This window comes from Diorhabda sublineata, chromosome 9 (assembly GCF_026230105.1).
Source record: "Diorhabda sublineata isolate icDioSubl1.1 chromosome 9, icDioSubl1.1, whole genome shotgun sequence".
Lineage (NCBI taxonomy): Eukaryota > Metazoa > Arthropoda > Insecta > Coleoptera > Chrysomelidae > Diorhabda > Diorhabda sublineata.
In genome coordinates, this window is record NC_079482.1 from 4493224 (window position 1) to 4514419 (window position 21196).

At 34.4% G+C, this 21196-nt stretch overlaps 1 protein-coding gene across 1 annotated transcript; it reads right to left on the reverse strand.

Annotated features, from left to right (window-relative positions):
- Positions 1-297: 297 nt before the first annotated feature.
- On the reverse strand, positions 298-14993 carry LOC130448917 (uncharacterized). Its single transcript, XM_056786520.1, has 4 exons — positions 14699-14993; positions 10997-11177; positions 9956-10287; positions 298-563 (listed from the first exon to the last, which is right to left on the reverse strand). The coding sequence occupies exons 1-4, from the start codon at positions 14946-14948 to the stop codon at positions 475-477; spliced, it is 852 nt and encodes a 283-aa protein (XP_056642498.1). The 5' UTR covers positions 14949-14993; the 3' UTR covers positions 298-474.
- Between the last annotated feature and the right edge of the window lie 6203 nt (positions 14994-21196).

A 21196-nucleotide genomic window follows, 5' to 3' on the forward strand; every position in this document is an offset into this window, starting at 1 on the left:
CATTATATTTCCTCAAAATCTAATGTATACATACTGTCAACGAGATCGATTGATTATCTTTGTGGTTGACTCTGTATAGAAATAAGTAATTTAGACTATAATTATATAAGGTATGCTACGATGAACTACATTGATTTTTACAAAAAAAAACATCAACCTTCTCTTCATTTCATAATATTTTGATAATAATAAAAATTAATCATTTGTGGAAATAATTCATAAATAAACTAAGTCTTACCATAAATTAAATTTAAACGTATTTTTAACATAATTATGAAACCAAATCTGAACGTCCGGTTATTTAGCTGTTGAGTATAGATAATCAGTTTCAGTTCTCAGTTTCACTTGTTGTTCATGATTTTACGGGTTTATTTAATAATAATGATATAATATAATCCATTATTAATACGCCACAAGTTTCTCGAAAAAAAAATATTTTAATAATAGTGGCGAACTTATTTCTATCTACTGTCTTTACGTATGGTTCATTTGGACGGAATGAGCTGCCGAAGAATTTCGGTGTCTTGTAAGAGAATTGACGAATTCTTCATTTTCTTTACGAACTGTAAAATAAAAACGTCAAAAAACACTTTTTATCATAAAGACAACAATATTTATTTAATTTTTTCCAACTGTGTGTTTTATACATGTATATATGATGCGCATGGCACAAAAACATCAAAATGGAATCTCTTTCAACAAGTATCGATCAAATTTTGTACGAAATTAAGCGATACGGCAACTGAAACTTAATAATTAAGTATTAAATGTTCAAGGATGGTCGTAAAAATTGGAAAATGCTGATACGCGTCAACTAATACGCCAAAATACGAGAATTGCTACTCAAGTTTTGGGATATGGCAACACTGATGTGAATATGTCAAATCTGACATTGACATCAGAACGTGTTGTGCTACGAGTGCTATTTGAGTCGTTTACATTTTTGCGCGGTGATTTTCTATGACTGTGTCGACCAACTCGCCTCGATTTTTGATGATGAAGCACAATCTCGATCCACCGTGATTTTTGATACAATCGTGGTCGCCAAGGACGTCGCCACAGGGCCTAGAGATCAAACGTAGCTAGTCGCAAAGCAACAAAAGTCCTAAGGCCGTGCGAACATTTGACTTCGCATGACGAGTCCTTTTGAGCGCATTTTTCATTACATTCTCACACATTTCACGCGGTATTTCATTAATTTCAGCACGAATATTTTGTTTGAGTTACTCCAGCGTTTCTGGTTTGTTCGCATGAATTTTGCTTTTCAGATATTCTCACAGAGCAGTCAAATCAGGCGACCGTGGAGGCCAATCAACATCACCATTTCCTGAAATAACTTGGAAAGAGTTCTCGCAATAATTTCGTTGTAATACTGGCTGTATGCGATGTGGCACCGTTTTTGTTGATACCACATGTTAATCAAGCCCAAAGCATGCAGTTGTGGCGATAAAAACTTTTTAAACAAATGAAAATATCGCTCCCCATTGACAGTTATCGTTCAGTTTCAAAGAAATAAGGTCCAACGATTCCTCCAGACCAAATTGCACACCAGACACCAGCAATGGATGCAAAGGTGAATGATGAATAATTGAATCCATTTAAATGAAAATATGCCTCGTCACTTATGAAAATCGGGGTTGTCATGAGCGAGATGTAACATCCTATTGGCATATGTACGGCGGCGTAAATGGTATTCTGGAAGAAGCTTTTGTGTCAACTGAATCTTAAATTGAAACAAATGCAAATCCTTATGCAAAATTGTGGTCAAAGTTTTTCTTTGAACACCAAGCTCCTGAGCACGGCGACGAATTGAGGTTGATGGATTGTTTTGAACACTTTCTTGAGCAGCAGTAATGTTTTCAGCTGATCTTGCACTACGTTGTGGTCCATGTTTGGGCCTATCAGTCCAGTCAACAATTGAGTAAGTTCACCTCGGAATTCGAGATACCCAACTGTAAGTCTGTAAATACTTGTATATTGACACCCTAAAAGTTGTGTCAAAACCTACATATGGTGGGATGTACTCAAGTAGTAAATTTCAAGGTCAAAGGTCACAAAAATCGTTTTTTTTGCGCTTTTTTTATAAATATCTCATTTCCTATGAGCTTTTTGCTGGTTGTATCAATATTGTCAATCAATATTGTAGAATACAAAATTCTCTACAAATTTTGGTTGAAAAAATTTTTTATACGGTGAACCGTTTTTGAGATAGAGGGCGGAGAGCGCGCGGTCACAAGACCACTTCAGATCAACCGGTGCCTCCGGTCGAAAACGTGCCATATATAGTTGATGACGATAAATGATTATAAATATTTGTCAATTTTTATTAACTATTATATTTTATTTTATCATTTTTTTCTTAACATATAGTGGATTTATTCAGTATTAATTTATTTAACAACACTTACCTGCCCATGTAATTGCAGAATTGTTAATGAAAATATAGAATTTTAATTGAATTTTAACCCAATTAATATTAATAACTTTTTACATGATAAAAAAAACCAATAAATTATGAATTAACCTTTTTATTTAAAAATATCATTCAATACATTTATTCTTATTAAAAAGTCTTCCGGCTGCTGGTAAATTTCAAACTGGTCTTCATTATCGTCTTCAACGACATTTGTCTTAAGTTCTTCCATGATTTCGGGGTCAAAGGTTCCATCTTTGTTAATGTCGCTCAAGCTAAAGACTATTTCAAGCCCGCTTTCCTTCATCCGCATCGCGAACCACAACCATTCTTGCAGTTGCAGAAAATTGTATTTAGCAAATCTTTTTCGCATTGCCCAACTCCATACCTGGGGTTCCAAATCATTACCTGACCAAGTTTGAACTTGATAATACACACGTTTAAAATGGTGATGAGTAGCTGCACTTGTTGGTGGAATATTTGAAAGCTGCACAGGTTTTATCAAGTTTTGTAGACTTGACGTAATGCATATAAAGAAGATGATCGAGACTTTTCACAGATTTCGGAGCATTATAAGGTTTGAGTTCCACTCTCTAATAATCTCTGGAACGAACAATTTTCTTCCTCAAATGCTGCAGCTAGTTCATCCAAATTTGTCAGTTTCTCAAAGCAACTTTTGAAAATGATTTTTTTCCCTTTTTAAAAAGTTGTATCACAGCCACTTTATGGGTGCAGAAATAAAGTATGTGTTTTGGAATAAGGATAATTATCAAAACTTTTAGTCGAGTATATCTCCGTTATTACATTTCCTTTCCCTACTTTTTTAAAGAAAATTTCTTGTTCGTAAGACAGTGTAAGCCCAATTAAAATGACAAGTAAATCAATACTGCAACGGTTGACCTGAAGTGATCCTGTAACCGCGCGCTCTCCGCCCTCTATCTCAAAAACGGTTCACCGTATGAAAAATTTGTTAACCAAAATTTGTAGAGAATTTTATATTCTACAATATTGATAAGAAATACAAATAGCAAAAAACCCATAGGAAATGAGATATTTACAAAAAAAAAGTGCAAAAAACCGATTTTTGTGACCTTTGACCTTGAAATTTATTACTTGCGTACATCCTAACATATGTAGGTTTTGAGACAACTTTTAGGGTGTCAATATACAAGTATTTACAGACTTACAGCTGGGTATCTCGAATTCCGAGGTGAACTTACTAAAATGACTGGACTATAAAGCTGATAGGCCCAAGCATGGACCACAACGTAGTGCAAGATCAGCTGAAAACATTACTGCTGCTCAAGAAAGTGTTCAAAACAATCCATCAACCTCAATTCGTTGCCGTACTCAGGAGCTTGGTCTTCAAAGAGCAACTTTGAACACAATTTTGCACAAGGATTTGCATTTGTTTCAATTTAAGATTCAGTTGACACAAAAGCTTCTTCCAGAATACCATTTACGCCGCCGTACATATGCCAATAAGATGTTACAGCTCGCTCATGACAACCCCGATTTTCGTGAGTGACGAGGCACATTTTTATTTGAATGGATTCAATTATTCATCAGTCACCTTTGCATCCATTGAAAATGGCAGTCTGGTGTGCAATTTGGTCAGAAGGAATCGTTGGACCTTACTTCTTTGAAACTGAACGATAACTGTCAATGGGGAGCGACATTTTCATTTGTTTAAAAAGTTTTTATCGCCACGACTGCATGCTTTGGGCTTGATTAACATGTGGTATCAACAAGACGGTGCCACATCGCATACAGCCAGTATTACAACGAAATTACTGCGTGAACGTAGTGCAAGATCAGCTGAAAACATTACTGCTGCTCAAGAAATTGTTCAAAACAATCCATCAACCTCAATTCGTTACCGTACTCAGGAGCTTGGTCTTCAAAGAACAACTTTGAACACAATTTTGCATAAGGATTTGCATTTGTTTCAATTTAAGATTCAGTTGGCACAAAAGCTTCTTCTAGAAGACCATTTACGCCGCCGTACATATTTCTTCGAAATCATTCACTACACAATAAATAGTGCGTCTTGTTGGCACGGCGTTTCTCCCACGTAAATATCTAATCGTCACAGTAATCGATGATTGATTTTGATAAAATGTTTAAATGATTAAAACACGTTGGTTTGCCGAATATTTTTCCACGTTTCTACTTCACGACTGCCAAATATGAACTGTCAACACTAATGTTTACCAAAATAAATTAGTATACCTTCCAGGCGGACAGGATCTCAGTCGGAATAGATAAAATCCTTCGGTTAAAACGCTTGCAAAGTGTATTGATCTGAATTAAGAATATTTCGATAAGACAGTAAGACACCAATTGCAAATATTTGTTTTCATTCTAGTTGACTACTCGATACACGAGAACAACCTGCGTTTTATTGTTTTAAAACTTACCATAATGTGCCGAATTCCCGATGTTTACATAACAAATTTGGATCCCCAGAGAACGTGTAATAAGTGACATTTTTAGTAGAATTATGGACTTGTATGACAGCAGTAGATCTGTGGGTTAAAGTAACCACCACAACTAGAATACTAACGAAGGCCAATATGAAAAATATTAGTATTATAGTTATAACTATCATTTTTCTGTTTTTCGAAATTTTTTGTTCCTCTTCGTTTATTCCGCGGAAGGAATTCGAAACGGATTGTTTCCTATTTAGTTTATACGAGTCTCTTCGAGACGAATTCCTTCTAGATGAATTTCTACCCGACATATCGATGCAACACGAATTTCTCCTTGAATTTCTCGCTGAAAAGTCTTTATAAGAATTCATCCCGTATATATCTCTCGTAGATAACTTGGAGTTTCTTCGAGATTCGTTGTCTGCGAAATATTTTGACGAATAACGTTTCGGTATATGTAAATGATCGCTGCATCTTCTATGTTTCTTCCTCGGCGTAAGTTGAGTACTCCTTCTGCTCGACTTCTTTCTTGTAAATAAATTTTCTCTCCTCTTTTTGTATAATATTTCTTCCAAGGACACGGTTTTTCTCAATTGTCTCTGCGAATGACCGCCACGTTTATAATCAGAAAACGAACTCGATCTCGAACTGAAATTATCGATGTCCGGAATTTGCAAAAAAATGCTAGTGTCGCTTTTTTTGTCGATAATCGAACACATTTTTTCTCTGATGTGTAGTTGAATACTGAATTTAAATCCACTAGATTACAAAATTTGTGTTAAAATTAACTACCGTATCGTAAATTGTGTGATGATGCCTTTAAAAGAGATATAAATAGAAAAAATAGGTTCAGTTTCAAACATAAACATATCCACTACAAATTGATGTTTATAATATACAGGGACTGTTTTGATCGCCAAATGATTGTATAAATTAAAAGTTTGTTTAGTTGAGACTCAGATCACACAAAAAATTATCATAATTCATAGTTCGTAGGTGTGGGCAGCCGTGAAGCCTTCAGATAGGTCAGTCGTACCCCACTTGATGTCACCAAAGTACGATATCCTTTGAGAAGCCGATCAGGTGCTTTGGCTTGAACTCTTTGATGTCGTTAGGCAGGTTTAGGCTTTGCTCAGGTTTTTATACCGCGCCCGCGTGAGTTCAGAGCACTCACAGATAACATGGTCTGCAGTTTTGTCCTCCTCCATGCACCAGCGGCACTCCGGATCATCCGTGATGCCCATGATGTGAAGATGACGTCTGGGATGGCAGTGTCCGGTTAGAAAATAAACACTACCTTCATTCTTTCCATTTTTCAAGTATGTACCCCTTAGCAAGGCAGGATCTGAAGATCCGTACCAGGTGAGGAGCCAATATCTCTAGACATGTATATATGCCATTCCTTAACAGCCCAGCTTACCCTCCCGTAGTTTATTATCTTTTTGGCCGTGACGTAGTCCTTGTGGATTGAATATTGGCCAGTCGGTCGTTATTTGATTGGGAGCCAGAGAAGTGCGTTTGAAGCAAGTTTTCCAGGGTGTCACTCTCGTTCTTTGTGTAGCCGCCTTCCGGAAGGCATATTGAGCTAGTGACTCTTGGCTAGAGCATTGCAGAGACGCGCTGTCGGGGATGTCTTGGTGACACCCTCGCAGAACTTCCTCCAGCTCTGTCTTTTGGAATTTTTTTGTACTGTCTTTGGGCGTTGTGAAACTCTTCCTTGTCAGCGTGGAGTTTCGAACGCTCGGCCTTGCGCCAGAGCCTGTGTGTTGTTTTCCGGTGTTCCTCCGTAGAGTGGTTCCACCAAGGGTTCCCAGCATTATCAGGTTTCCGTCTGGATGGACAGCTACCTTCAAATTCCTCTGTGGTCGCGTTTGTTTAGTAACAGCCATCTCAATGTCGGAAGCAATATTAAATCTCGCCGGTATGTCCACAAAGCGGCCAGAGAGCTCCTCTCGAAAGAGTTCTTAGTTGGGTTTCTGAAGACAGGTGTTACCAAGTCGGAGTCCTTGTTCAGCTCGAAGAGAATGTGTCGGTGGTACGACATTGAGACCTCCTGCGACACCCTCCAAGAGCTGAACATATTCACTCTATTCATAGAGCAGATGGTGAGGTCATCACTGATTGGTCTCGATAACAAAAGAATAAAAAATTATCATATTGCTGATAAATAAATAGACCAGTCAAACAGGAGTTTTTCCAAAGATTTTTGGTCTCGGCAACTAATTGATATCAACGTGTAATATTAAGTCAAAATCAATGTAAGAATCGATTTTAAAAATATACTTACATCTGGTATTGGCTAAGAGGTTGAAGCCACCCATTCTAAGGGTTTGGAAATATAATCTCAAATAAGTGCAGGAATGGACAAAAAAAGGAATTCCATGGAAAAAATGTTGTATGAAAATATTTATTTAAGCGATTATTTCTTAAGATATCTGTAGTTGAAAATATTTAGTTTTCGTGTAAAAAAGATCATTTTTATACGGTTTTTTTTTGAAAACAACTTTGAAAATGTAAAACTTGCAGGAAAATGTAAGAACTAGAGTTGGAGCCTATCAAAACAGAAATAACTTTAACTCAAATTTATTTATCAAAGTGCAAAAATATCTGATATATGGCTATATATATATAATAATATTTCGATAAAGACGATAAGAAATTTTTATCTTTCTTTTAAAAAATTATTAAAAAACAGAAGAGACCAAGAACATTTAGAAACATAAACATATCAAAAGGTCTAAGAAATAAGAAATTAAAAAACTTTATAATAATTACTAATCACGAACTCGGAACTAATCAAATATTATAAAAAAATGTATTGAACATTTTATGAACGAGATGAAAAAAAAATCAAAAAATTTGATTTCATGTCATTTGGATAAAAAAAAACGATACAAACAGTAATGAATTTTCCATGAATATAAAAATTATATAATTACTCCTTAAAATGCTTTATTTTGAAGCAAGTTGTGATCAATATTTTTGAAAATTTAAGTACTACTTTGGTTAATATTACCTTAAATAAAGCAGTAACATAAGAAATAAAAGTAATTAGATCTTTTTTATCCAACAATTTAATTTTTTGTTAATGTATGACAAAAAATAACAAGAAAGTTCACAGTTTAAAGATTGTAGTAAACAACCAGGCCCACTGTTCTTGAGCTCTTTGACTTTGAATTTAAAAAAAAACATAATATTCGAGTTACCAGCAATTTCATAGTTGGAAAATTAAAAAAATTATCGCGAGAAAACTAAAGCTATCTTGTCGCAACGTTTTTGGACTGAACATACGCAGGACTTGGACTATTATGCCAATTCTACATGTGGAACATGCTCTGGTGACAGCTTTTTAAATTGCCCCCTTATTACAGATGAAGATGACGAAGAAGAGGAAGAAATCGATGAAACATAATTACATTCCATTTTATAAAAAATAATAAAAAATTTATTATATACATTATTCTTATTTTTCCTTTAAATCATTGAAAATATAGTAAACAAAAAAAGGGTTTGCATTTTTTTTCATAATTTTCATGATAAAAGGGTTGTTTTTAAGGGTGAAAATATTATTATGAATTAATGTTTGAACCACTAAATACTAGAATGATTATTAGTTATTATGAAGTATTGAAAAAACGTTTTAAGTTAAAAAAAAATCTTTTTCTATATAATGTTATCATTAAGGGTAGTATAGGGGATGAAATATGATAAACATAATAAGAATTATACTTCGCCATATGTAAAAATACTTTTTTCCCATAGAAAAGTTTGATTTTAATTCATGCAAGGTATTTTTTCAACTTAATTAATTATTCTGCGTAAGGGGTGGTTTTCACCACTTTAGATTAAAAAGCCGGTACTAAAAACTTTTTAAAAATGATCTACGAGGTAAATTAAACCTAATTACAAATTTTCATAAAAATACTTGAAAAAACTTGAAGATCTTTGAAAAGTATTATAAATATATTACTAGATATATATCATAATCCATTCATTAAATTTCAAAACAATATATTTTGACAAATTTCTCTTTCCTATTTTCAAGTGGAGATCAAAATGGTAACGCACAAACCAAAAATAATAGTTATTTGTTTGTTATTTGCAAGTACCGGCTGATTTGTTTATTATTCTTCAACTGTGAATTATTTCTTCAGTGTTTATGATAGTAGTTTAGTCCCAGTTAACCCTATGAGATGCAAGAACGTGCTCTGATCAAAACTTTTTGACCCAGATATTTTTTTGTGAAGCTAGGATGTCAGATCTATATGTAATCTCGATTGTAAAACACGGTGGAGACTCGGTGGTGGTTTGGGGATGTTTTGGAGAAAGGGCGACTGAAGACCTTGTAAAAATTGGAGGAATTATGAAGAAAGGAAGCTATTAAAAATTTAGTACATGTGGCGACCGCGCCATGTGCCCTGGCGTTTAAAAATACAGGTACACATTTCTTCATACAAACTTCTTCAATAAAACAATCATTCGTCCACCCCTGACTGACAGACAATTTGGAAAAACCAATAACGATTGGTTAGAGATAACCAATCTACCTGCTCTTTGTTCCATACTTAGACTAACCCAGGCGAGGCGTTTAGAATCGAGGAGAAATTCATTCATTCTCGACATAACGAAGCGATCAGATTTCGAACGCCGTTAGGTTCTAGAGACTTAGCTCGCGCGACTTGGTTTTTATTCTTTCATTGTACATAGTTTTGTTGATACATCATGGTAAGTTTAAGTTATCGAACTTTGTTTTTTGTGCTACCTTTCCACTACCTTCGTAGTGAAGCTGTGCAAACAGTTGAAAAGGAAGAATGTACTGAAAGTAATGATTTGGCCATCACAGTGGCCCGATCTCATCTCGATTGAGTTTTTGTGGAAATATTAGAAAGGAAAATCAGTAAGCAGTGTCCTCCTTCTACTTTCACTTTATTCGCGCGACAAGAATAGTGAATTTCGCCAGTTGATAATATATTCTGAGTTACCCCAAACAAGTAAACCAATTTAGTGCCACAATTGGACATGTTTCACGATAAAATGCGCCTGATTATAAATATTGGAGGATGGATCGATGAAATGAATTAAATATTATAATATCGAAATAACAGCTCACCCATTTCGTCTATGATAGGAGCCATTCTGAGAGTTAGACCGACTAGGAGTAGGCACATGAAAAGCAACAAAAAGGCCGTAGCCACTATGGTCCATTTTGCTCTTCTAGATGATTCATCGACCGTTAAATGTTTATAAGATTCGTTTAATTCTCCTTCTTCCATATAACAAGCGTTTTGAGCCATCGCCATGCGTTTCTTCATTAATTTTTTCCTTCTTTTTCTTCTTTTTTTTCTAGCTCTATATAAAGCTTCTTCCGCCAAAATATCGTCTAAAGGACTGGGTTTTTCGGGATCTACTCCGAGGGAAATATAGTGTTCGTCATAACGCAACCTGTAACAAATAACTTTGAGAATATAGAGTATATCTAAACAAAGTTCACGATCTATAGGAAATTATTAAACGCAAATGTTAAATGGCAAAAAATATATTTATAGACCCGGAGCGTTTCCATACTACCACTTCAGAGCGCACCGGATGCCACCAGATCTAGTAGAAACTGATGAGTGTAGACTCAGTGTGTAGCCTTCTTGAAGATACTGATGTCTACTATAAATCACGAACTTCAAGAAGGCGAGCTGTATATGTGATATGAAGACAGAGAATGTATTTAGCAATGATGCTTCTTGAACCTCCACGCGTGAGAAAGCCATCATCGGATATAGTCCACGGATGGATGCTAAACAAGACATGCCACTACCTTATGTCATCCCTAGTTCTATGGTAGATTCCTTCTTGTTATGTCCGATGGATATACACCCTTGTAGTCGCTGTTGTGAGGTCGTGGTGTTTCTCTTCTAAGGTTAAACCTGTTCTAACCTATTTCGGCAAGAAGATATCTAATCCAAGTAGCCTTCTCTATAGGTAGCTGTCCCCGTTGTACACCTGCTTAGTTAGCGTGTGTGGGGGCGTCTTCTTATGGGTTAACTTGAGTCCTAGGATCTTTTTGGGGGGTCTTTTAACAAGAAAACGGAAGAAAATCAGTCCGGGTAACATAAGACTATCTTGTCCTTAAATGGAATACAATAATAAATTTACTTACGTGTGTTCTTCTAATTCGTGATCGCAACAACAATTAGTTGATCGATTTGTAGTAGTAGGACATTTTTTAGCGTGAATATTGTCTTTGTCTCTTTCGTTAACTGACGATACTTCGAAATTGGGCGTCCTACATTGACAAGCTTGAAGAGTACTGGAGGATATGGAAGAATCTTTTTTCAAAGCTGTAACAATGAATAGATACTCTTTAAAACTGGAAAGGAAACGGAAATCTACAGAAAATATAAAAGTGTTTGAGAAAGTAGAATATAAAGAAATGTTAATATAGTCAACAATAACCAGACATCTACAGAAACTGAAGAAATGGTTGAGAGAATAAAATATAACGGAAAGAATTGATTTAGTCCACAATAAACGTATGTAGATGAATTTAAAGAATAAACGATTATTTTGTTATAATCAGATTGCTTAAAACATTCAATACGGGCTCCTTCATATGAGGGGCCAAACGGTCTTGCCTGTCGGACGGCGTCCCTCACTTGAGGGATCGGCTGTGACGTTACTAGTTAAGCTAGTATTAGACTAGGATGCTAACATCCGAGATACTGGCATCCGGGATGCTAGCATCCCACTTTGAGTCGAATTTGTGTTGGGATGCTAGCATCCCGGACTGCTATTTTATTTTAATTTTTTGCCAGTCGTCAATATGGCACCAACGAATGAAGAGATGCTGTTGCTGATGTTACTAATTAAGAAAAGAAGGCGTCGTGCGAAAAGGAAGTTTTTTAATTACTTTAGAATGTCACTTCCTTCTTTCAAAAACCTTCTAGGCTACATCTATAAACAAGATACAAGATTCCTCAGACCACATTCACCCGAAGAGAAGCTAGTCATAACTCTGATCAAATGTCAATTAGAGCGCCTGCTCGGATTCTAGCAGCATAGTATATTGCGCCGCATTTGGACCAATACTCCACAACTGATTTTGTGCTTCTCGCATTTCAGCATCTCAGTCGGGATGCACAAAATCGAGCCTCCGGGTGGCTGTTTTAGCAACCGATGCTGGCATCCCTAGTCTTATGGCTCCCATTTGATTTAATACCCCGCTAGCCTCCCTGATGCCAGCATCCAGGATGCTAGCATCCTAGTATAATGATAGCCTTACGGTTACCCGCTCGTTGACCTATTCCCCCACCATGGAAACTCTTAAAGTTTTGTACACCGTTCGATTCAGTATTAACCCTTCTTACAAACCGTAAAGGTCGTTTCTACGACAAAAACGGAGACACAACCCAATTGATGTCGTACAAAAGAAATTGAAAAGAGGTGAGATGGTCCAGTAATTTACCACCGATGGGATTTGCGTGATGAAATGGAAAGATAAGCGAGAGTTACTTATGATTTCATCAGAAACCCGAGGCGATCTAGTCGAAGTCACCAAAACTCTTCGAGGACGAGAGATTATTATAAGAAAACCAGAAATGGTATTTTCTTATAATAAATCTATGGGTGGCGTCGACCAACTCCTCGCTTATTATCCCTGTACACGCAAGTCTTTGAAGTGGTATAAGAAGCTGGCCATCCACATTTTTCAAATGCTTTTGACGAACAGTTTTTTTGCATTTAATGTTTTTTTTGGTCAAAAAAACTTGAATATATTTATTACAGCGAGCCTGCAACGTCTCTAGACCTTTCAAAAAAAATGTTTCTTCTTGCTCTGCAAACCAGACCTCCACAGCTTTTATTACCTCCTCGTTGGAAGAAAATTTACTATCTTTGGTCCACATCTGGTGAATAAGGGGGATGTTTTAGTAATTCAAACCCTAAACCACGAATTTTTTGCACGGCAACATGAGATTTGTGTGCAGGGGCGTTGTCCTACAAAAAAAACACCTTTGGATAGCTTTCCGAGTCTTTTTTCTTTAATTTTTTCCCGTAGAGTGATCAGTAAGGTCGAATAGTAATCTCTCCAGTTATTGTTCTACCTTTATCCAAAAAATCAATCATGGTTACTCCATCGCAATCCCAAAAAACTGAAGCAAGAACTTTTCCAGCAGATTTTTGGACACGAAACTTCTTAGGCATTGGAGAACCAGAGTGTCGCCATTCCATCGATTGATGCTTTGTTTTTGGATCGTATAAATCCATACTAGTCTTATCCATAGCAACAATTCGGTTTAAGAAGTGTACATCGTTTTCAAATCGAGCACAGATCGAACGCGATGCTTCTACCCTTGCATACTTTTGGTCAACATTCAAAAATTTGGGGACCCATTTTGCAGCAATTTTTCTCATGTCCAAATTGACGTTTTAGCCCAATTCGACGGTCTGATAAAATCATGTCATGGACTGTATCGATATTTTCGGGGACTGACACAGAAACTGGCCTTCACGATCGGTCATCATCTTCAATAGAAAATTTACCTCTTCTGAAGCTTGCAGTTCAATTTTTCGCGTTCGCATACGAAGGACATTGATCACCAAGGGTATTGAACATATCTTCGTAAATCTGCTTACCTCTTAACCCTTTTAAATACAGGTACTTGATGATGGCTTTTCACAATTTCGGTGGACATCTTTTTTCTTTTAATTTATTGCGTAGCTTTGGTTTACTTTTTTGACGTCAAACTTTACACTTACACTTCTAATAAGTTATTGTTCGTTGCTATTATAATGCAATATTTTGTTTATGCATGGAACTGGTCTTGGCTAACTAGATATCAATAAATCATCGTAAAATTTATATCCTGTACTTTTTTTTCTACCGTTTCTTTGCTAATTGTTTGATGTGATTTCTTATTCTAATCTTGCACCAAATTGTATCCGAAACTGATGTTTGTAATTATATGGGGCACCAGCTTGATGAACGCCCATTCCTTGTATAACTAGTATACCTATAAAAAGAAACTAACAATCACAGTTATTACAGGTATACTCGAAAGAATCAATCAGTGCCTGCTACACCTAGCTCGGTCAGTACTAATCATTACCTAGTCCAGAATATGAAAGATGAAGTGAAGAATAAAGCTCTTTGTTCTGAATTTTATAACAAATACGTCGACAAGGAAAAACCATCGACGGAAAACTACGAAATGCTTTCCAAGTTGTAACGACATGTTCTATTTGTGAAGTGATTTTTTCCAAAAGTTGTTTCAATTATTGTCACTAATTTTTTTTTACTATTTAGTCTTTTCCAGTGCCATAAAAAGATAGTTTATAAAATAAAAATACAACAAAAATATAAATGGTTTTATTGATTACTCGTCTCCTAACCTAGAAATATTAACCTAAAATTAAAAAGTCTATAAAGTTTTTGTAAAAACACCGATTTCCAGACTATTTACATCGGAAAATTCCGACAGGCCAGGGCTTTCATTTTTGTATAATAGATGTGTAGAAAACGTGTTCCTAAAGGATACACGGTGCGTTTACTAAGTAGAAAGATGTGTATAATTTTGAATACACAGTGCTCCAGACACTGTATGACAAAAACATGGCGCCTCAACAGAAAATAGAAGGAAAAATTAGCGACATCTCTAAGGATAGATAAGGATAGATAAAATAATGTATTTGTGTGACAAAAACGTTGTTGTCAATTGTCAAACGAAAAATAGATTTTTACAGAGCATAGATTATATCAATGAACACATAGAGATGTCGCCGAAATTACCTGATTTGATTAAAACAATTTCCACTTCTGATTTACGTTTCATTGGGGTCTTAATTTTTACCTCGATGTCCTTACCCTTTCCTTTTCCATTTTCCTCTTTGATTGTGCTTTGACTGGAAGTCGACATAAGTCTTAATCGTTTCAAAATGGACTTTCGACTTGAATGAATACTGGAAGTGTTTCGATTTTCATTTCTTAAGGCTTTTACTTTGTTATCTAATAAAGTTTGCAAAATCGATTCTAACCGAATTAAGCTCACAGCAACACTTATTTTTTCTTCTTCTACCCATAAGTCTTCGGTCGATACCGCCTTATCGGCCATCATTTTTTTAATTTTTTATTTGAGCAAAGAGTTCACCAATTTCCATCACTGTAAAAAAATAAATTTGACGGTTATACTTGATAAAAAATCAGAAAAAGGTTTGAGCTTATATTCGTTAATACTTCGTGGATATTTCGATTCTGTATTCTCAGGCAAATGGATAGTTTGAAGGGAGCCTATGTAATGGCCACGGAGATCTCCACATATCAATCCCTTGGACTATAGAGGTTCTTTAAAAGCATAGAAAAATCCGGCTAATGTTAAGGAACCCAACGATCGACGCTGGAACTGAAGACCAAGCTCCAGCTGCGTGGATCTACACCACGATAATCCTAGCAGAACATCGCCCTGGGAGAAATCATGGGAAACCTCCAGATGAAGATTACAAGAGTTGAAGAACCACCCCAACATCCATCTGAGGAAGCTGCCAAGAAAAAACAATTGACCACGACCACCAGTGACGACAAAAGAAGAAAAGAGCAGGGTCTTGAGTAGGGACATCTTTAACAAGTAGATCTACACTTTAAAGTTGTTTTTATCCGTAATAAATCGATCAATAATTTGGTAAGAACAAGACACAACATAGAAGAAAAAACTAGAAGCTTAATAGTTTCTGAAAAAGAGAAGAGATCAGCCAAACACTTCTACTGAACCCATAGAAGTAGAATGGAAAGCGAGCAGCAAATATTAACTACCCTATTGGAAGAAATGAGGTCGTCTACGAGGTTAGGAAGGTCTTCGATAGCGATGACGTCATTTAACTAAATTGGGACACATTGTATACATCCTTACTATATGTAAAGTGGAATTTACAAATCACAGACTCGTACTGTAGCTAAATTACTTAACTGTTGACTAAACATTATACTATAGACAACTATATTATGAACTTTCGCCGTCCTATATCTAAAGGAGCCATAAGACACAAAATATTTGCAAAAAAAACGAGTTTTGAGTTTTGGATAACAAAATGAAGATCTATATGAGTTTTCAGCAACTTTTCTGTTAATCTGATGTTAACCTTTATTTTTGACCTATTTGACTGGGCTAATAGAAAACTCTTGTACTGAATCAAAAGTTCCAACGAATTTTGCTTGTAGATTATGAGTTCAGAAATAAAAAAATTGGTCTGTATAATCAATTATGATGAACATACAATGTAAATCGAAAATAATAGTAAAATAATTGTTTTAAAATTGTTTATTTCTAGTGTTAATCATGAGGTTAGCACCAATCCTAATTTTAAAATCAATACGAAGCGGAATTATATTTAATATCACATATTTATTGATGTAGAAAAATCATAAAAAAATTATTTTATGATAGTTATATGTAGATGCATGATTATGTTTTTGTTTGGTCTAAATTTCCTTGAAATAAATGTATTTTTCCATCAGTTACGTTTTTCTTTCTACATGAAATTCAAAATTGACGCCGGTCTCTTAAATGTAAATCAGGAGGATTACACATATTACACATAGAAAAGTGGTAGTAAATTTAATTAGTTTCCATTTTAAATTAGACTGCTATCAGATATTTCGTCTTTAGACACTGACTGTTACGAAAAGACACTGTCATTTGTAATTAGAGACTGTCGTTTTCGAAACCAAACCGACATTTTGTTTTTAGAGACTATCAATTTGAAAAACTAACCAATATTTTGTCTTTAGACTGTAATGAGAACAAAGTGTCACTGTTTTTAGAGACTGTCTGTTACGAAATAAACCGTCATTTGTAGTTAGAGACTGTCATTTTCAAAACCAAACCGACATTTTGTCTTTAGAGACTGTCATTTTCAAAAACAAACGGACATTTTGTCTTTAGAGATGTTATTTTACGAAAAGAGACCGTCATTTGTATTTAGAGACTGTCGTTTTCGAAACCAAACCGACATTTTGTTTTTTAGAGACCGTCTTTTACAAAAGAAACCGACATTTTATCTTTAGAGATGTTATTTTATGAAAAGAAACCGTCATATGTATTTAGAGACTGCAGTTTTCGAAAACAAACCGACATTTTATCTTTAGAGACTGTCATTTTCAAAACCAAACCGACATTTTGTCTTTAGAGACTGTCATTTTCAAAAACAAACCGACATTTTGTCTTTAGAGACTGTCATTTTCAAAAACAAACCGACATTTTGTCTATAGAGATGTTATTTTACGAAAAGAGACCGTCATTTGTATTTAGAGACTGTCGTTTTCGAAACCAAACCGACATTTTGTCTTAAGAAACCGACATTTTATCTTTAGAAATGTTATTTTATGAAAAGAAACCGTCATATGTATTTAGAGGCTGTAGTTTTCGAAACCAAACCGACATTTTGTCTTTAGAGACCGTCTTTTACAAAAGAAACCGACATTTTGTCTTTAGAGATATTATTTTACGGAAAGAAACCGTCATTTGTATTTAGAGACTATAGTTTTCGAAACCAAACCGACATTTTGTCTTTAGAGACCGTCTTTTACAAAAGAAACCGACATTTTATCTTTAGAGATGTTATTTTACGAAAAGAAACCGTCATTTGTATTTAGAGACTGTCGTTTTCGAAACCAAACCGACATTTTGTCTTTAGAGCCCGTCTTTTACAAAAGAAACCGACATTTTATCTTTAGAGATGTTATTTTACGAAAAGAAACCGTCATTTGTATTTAGATACTGTAGTTTTCGAAACCAAACCGACATTTTGTATTTTAGAGCCGTCTTTTACAAAAGAAACCGACATTTTATCTTTAGAGATGTTATTTTACGAAAAGAAACCGTCATTTGTATTTAGAGACTGTAGTTTTCGAAACCAAACCGACATTTTGTATTTTAGAGCCGTCTTTTAGAAAAGAAACCGACATTTTATCTTTAGAGATGTTATTTTACGAAAAGAAACCGTCATTTGTATTTAGAGACTGTAGTTTTCGAAACCAAACCGACATTTTGTCTTTAGAGACCGTCTTTTACAAAACAAACCGACATTTTGTCTTTAGAGATATTATTTTACGAAAAGAAACCGTCATTTGAATTAACAGACTTCTACGAAAACAAATTGTTGTTTGTCTTTAGAAACTGTCTTTAAAAAAAGTAGTCTGTGTTTGTATTCGGAAAGACCCTTTTCAAAAAAACTATACGTAAAATTAACGATCTTATAATCACATAACAACGACATATTTGCACAGATCCGTTTAAAATTATTATTTCTGTCAAATTACCGCATCGTGTGAACGACACTTTTGTACTTCAGACCCCCCGTTTCTCGATTAGATAATTTGTTTAATAAAAGTGAAAAAAATATCTCATTATCCAGAGAAATTGCAAAAACTCCTTATATGAAGAAAATAACTTGTGGAAATTATATTGTTTGACCTATTTATTTGATATTAAGTTTTCATAATAGTCCAACTTTTGGTAGAATTAAATAAAAATGACAGAATAGGTGTCTTGTATAATCAGATCAACATATCAAAAAGATTTTTTGCAATAAAGAAGAATAAAGAAATGGATAAAGCTACGAATCGGGCAAATAAACTAATCTAAACTCCGTCTCTGTACAAGAAAATTATTTTATCATCCTCTCGAGAGATGCTTTGTTTATTTAGAACAACTGTTCATTAAATGAATCAATTTTCAAATCAAAATATTATCGTTTCCAAGTTTATTGCCAAAATTGATATACAAACCAAACAGAAAGATAATTCAAGGGTAGAATACCAAGATGGTAAATACAGAATAATATTGAAAAAATCTTATTCCCATGGTTGTACCATAACAAGTTTAATAAATGAAGTTACATGATATAAAAATAAAATAATGAATATTTGAATAGATAAAATCATTCTATAAACTGTTTGTGTTTGGTATTGAATAAAGAGCTATACAAAATAACTTCTGTGAGCTGATATTAACAGACATAGGCAATAGACAATACGTGAATGTATAAGGGGTTTCATACTACAATAAGTGGCTTATAAACATAAAACTTGGAAATCATTGATTTTATTAATTAATTATAAACATGTTTTGAAAATTTAACAAATTCTCAGACTTTTAGAATATTTACTCAATATATTATACAAATGCCTAAGTCACTGATTATATATTTTGGTTTATACAATTTATTAGTTTCATAGTATTAACAATCAATTAAAGAAAACATAACGGTACTTTAGTTTTCGTTTATTTATTTATACTTTTCTAACTAATATATTTACAACTGTCACTTTGACTCACCACCTATTCATTATACAACGTTTATTTTAGTTTTTCAATTGAAAAAAATCACCTTGATACTTAATGCTGCTACTCGAGTTGAACGCAGGGGCGGCTAGTGCATATAAGCATAGAGTGCATATAGAGAATATGCACTGCATTGATGCAGATATTTAAAACAAAATAAGAACTAAAAACATGATAATTACATAATTTAAATAATAATAAAAATTCGATTACTAATCCAAAATAAAAGTTTGAATTCTTCGCAGTCACTTTATCAAATAACTCAGTCGAGCGTAACATATGTCTAATACTGTGGGTAGATGCCGAGTAAATAGTTTTTTACGCACCTGTTTAGTTCTTTAGAAAGATTTCATCGTTTAACAATATACTATAATAGAGTGTGTCTGTCTAATTTTTGCAGAAAGGAAGTTGTTTTTGATTCAAAAGATTTTATATATATTCATACGAAAAAAAGATATAAATATAGGCCATTACCAAATATTATTATAGAAAAAACAGTTGTAAGTAGGGGAAAAGCTACACAAGAAAATTGACTTGAGATATTTATGTCAAAAATGATTATAAATAACGCTCGAAAAACATTCTTTATTTATGTTGATATTTGTTTTCGGATACGTTCTACTCTAGAATTTTTACAAGAAAAAATTTTTATACAATGAATAAACTCAATGCATCATTTATATCGACTATCGTAAGAAAATCATTCTATTAAATAAACACATCAATCTATGGGAGATGGATTATATACCTACACATAACCTTCGAAAACAGTACCGGATCTAACATAAATCACTAACACTACCATGAAAAAATGACTTTTATATTTTTGAGGAATATTTCAGTCAGCTTTTAATTTATATTCAAATAAATTTTAATGATTTTATATAACGCTAATATCCCAAATATAGAGATTTTTTTAATAATTAGAAAAAATATAAATTTGGTTGTGTGTACATTATTATTAAATTTTAATCTAACATTTAGCATACAATTTTAATAAAAATAGATGTTGGCTCAAAATATTGACAGTATACTATAACTTATACGAGGGTTGCTATTTAAGTTTCGAGATAGACAAATAAAAACGAATATTTATAATTGGATGTGGCTTTATTGTTTTCCAAAATATTCTCAATTAAGATCAATATACTTTTCTGGGCGTTTGAACCAATTGTCGAAGCAATTTTTCCATTCCGACTGTGTTATCTCTAAAATATGTGATTTAAACGCTTCAATCGTTTCTTCAGGTGTATAAAAATGTGGACTTCGCAATTTATTTTCAATCTGCGAGAATAAGAAATCATTGAGTGCCAAAAAGGACTATAAAGCGGTCAAAGCATCAATTCGATGTTTTGACTACTTAAAAATGTTTTCGGTTAGTTTCCCTGATTTTTACGGACCGTTCTACGTTGCTCTAATGAACATGGCGATATGTTCAGTTATTCCAAAAAAACAGGCGACTATTTGCTTCGAAGTACTTCATGCTTCTTCTTCTTCTTCTTCAACGTAATGTAGGCCTTAGGCCTGTAGTTTCCAACTTGTAATCCTTAAGATGTTGATGTCCATGAATCCATCCATCTTTTTGGAAGTCGTCGTGTCCCTGGTTTATCGTCTCGTGCGATCTTTGCTAATCTTTCTCTGGTCATCCTGTCCACGTGTTTGTTTCAAGTTCTTCTACGTTTACGTCCCCATCTGACTATATTTTCCATTTTGAGGGATTTGGCTGGTCTTGAATGACCCATACATGAGAGAAAGGTCGTAGGGGACTTCACACCAGAGCTGCGGCAGCGAAAGCCTTTCGGTATAAAGCCATTTCTACCCAGTTTCTGTAGAAACACCTGTCAAAGGAACACATCCCAGCAACCACACTCCAAAAATCAGCAGGAAAAGAAGGCTTTGTTTTCTCTCATTTTTTTGTCTATTTTCTGCGTTTAATTGTAGTGTTTTGTGATGGTGTGTGTGTAACTATCTAACGCGGGCAGTGTTTCATTTGTGTAAAAATTATGGGTCGTCTTCGTCGTATTATT

What these genes read in the sequence shown, in the direction of transcription:
- LOC130448917 (XM_056786520.1), bottom strand. Translation starts at nt 14,948, where the DNA reads ATGATGGCCGATAAGGCGGTATCGACCGAAGACTTATGGGTAGAAGAA. An exon ending in GGAAAATGGAAAAGGAAAGG is followed by an intron (nt 11,178 to 14,698) that starts GTAAGGACATCG and finishes TCATTGTTACAG; the next exon opens with CTTTGAAAAAAGATTCTTCC. An exon ending in TCCTATCATAGACGAAATGG is followed by an intron (nt 564 to 9,955) that starts GTGAGCTGTTAT and finishes TTTATTTTACAG; the next exon opens with TTCGTAAAGAAAATGAAGAA.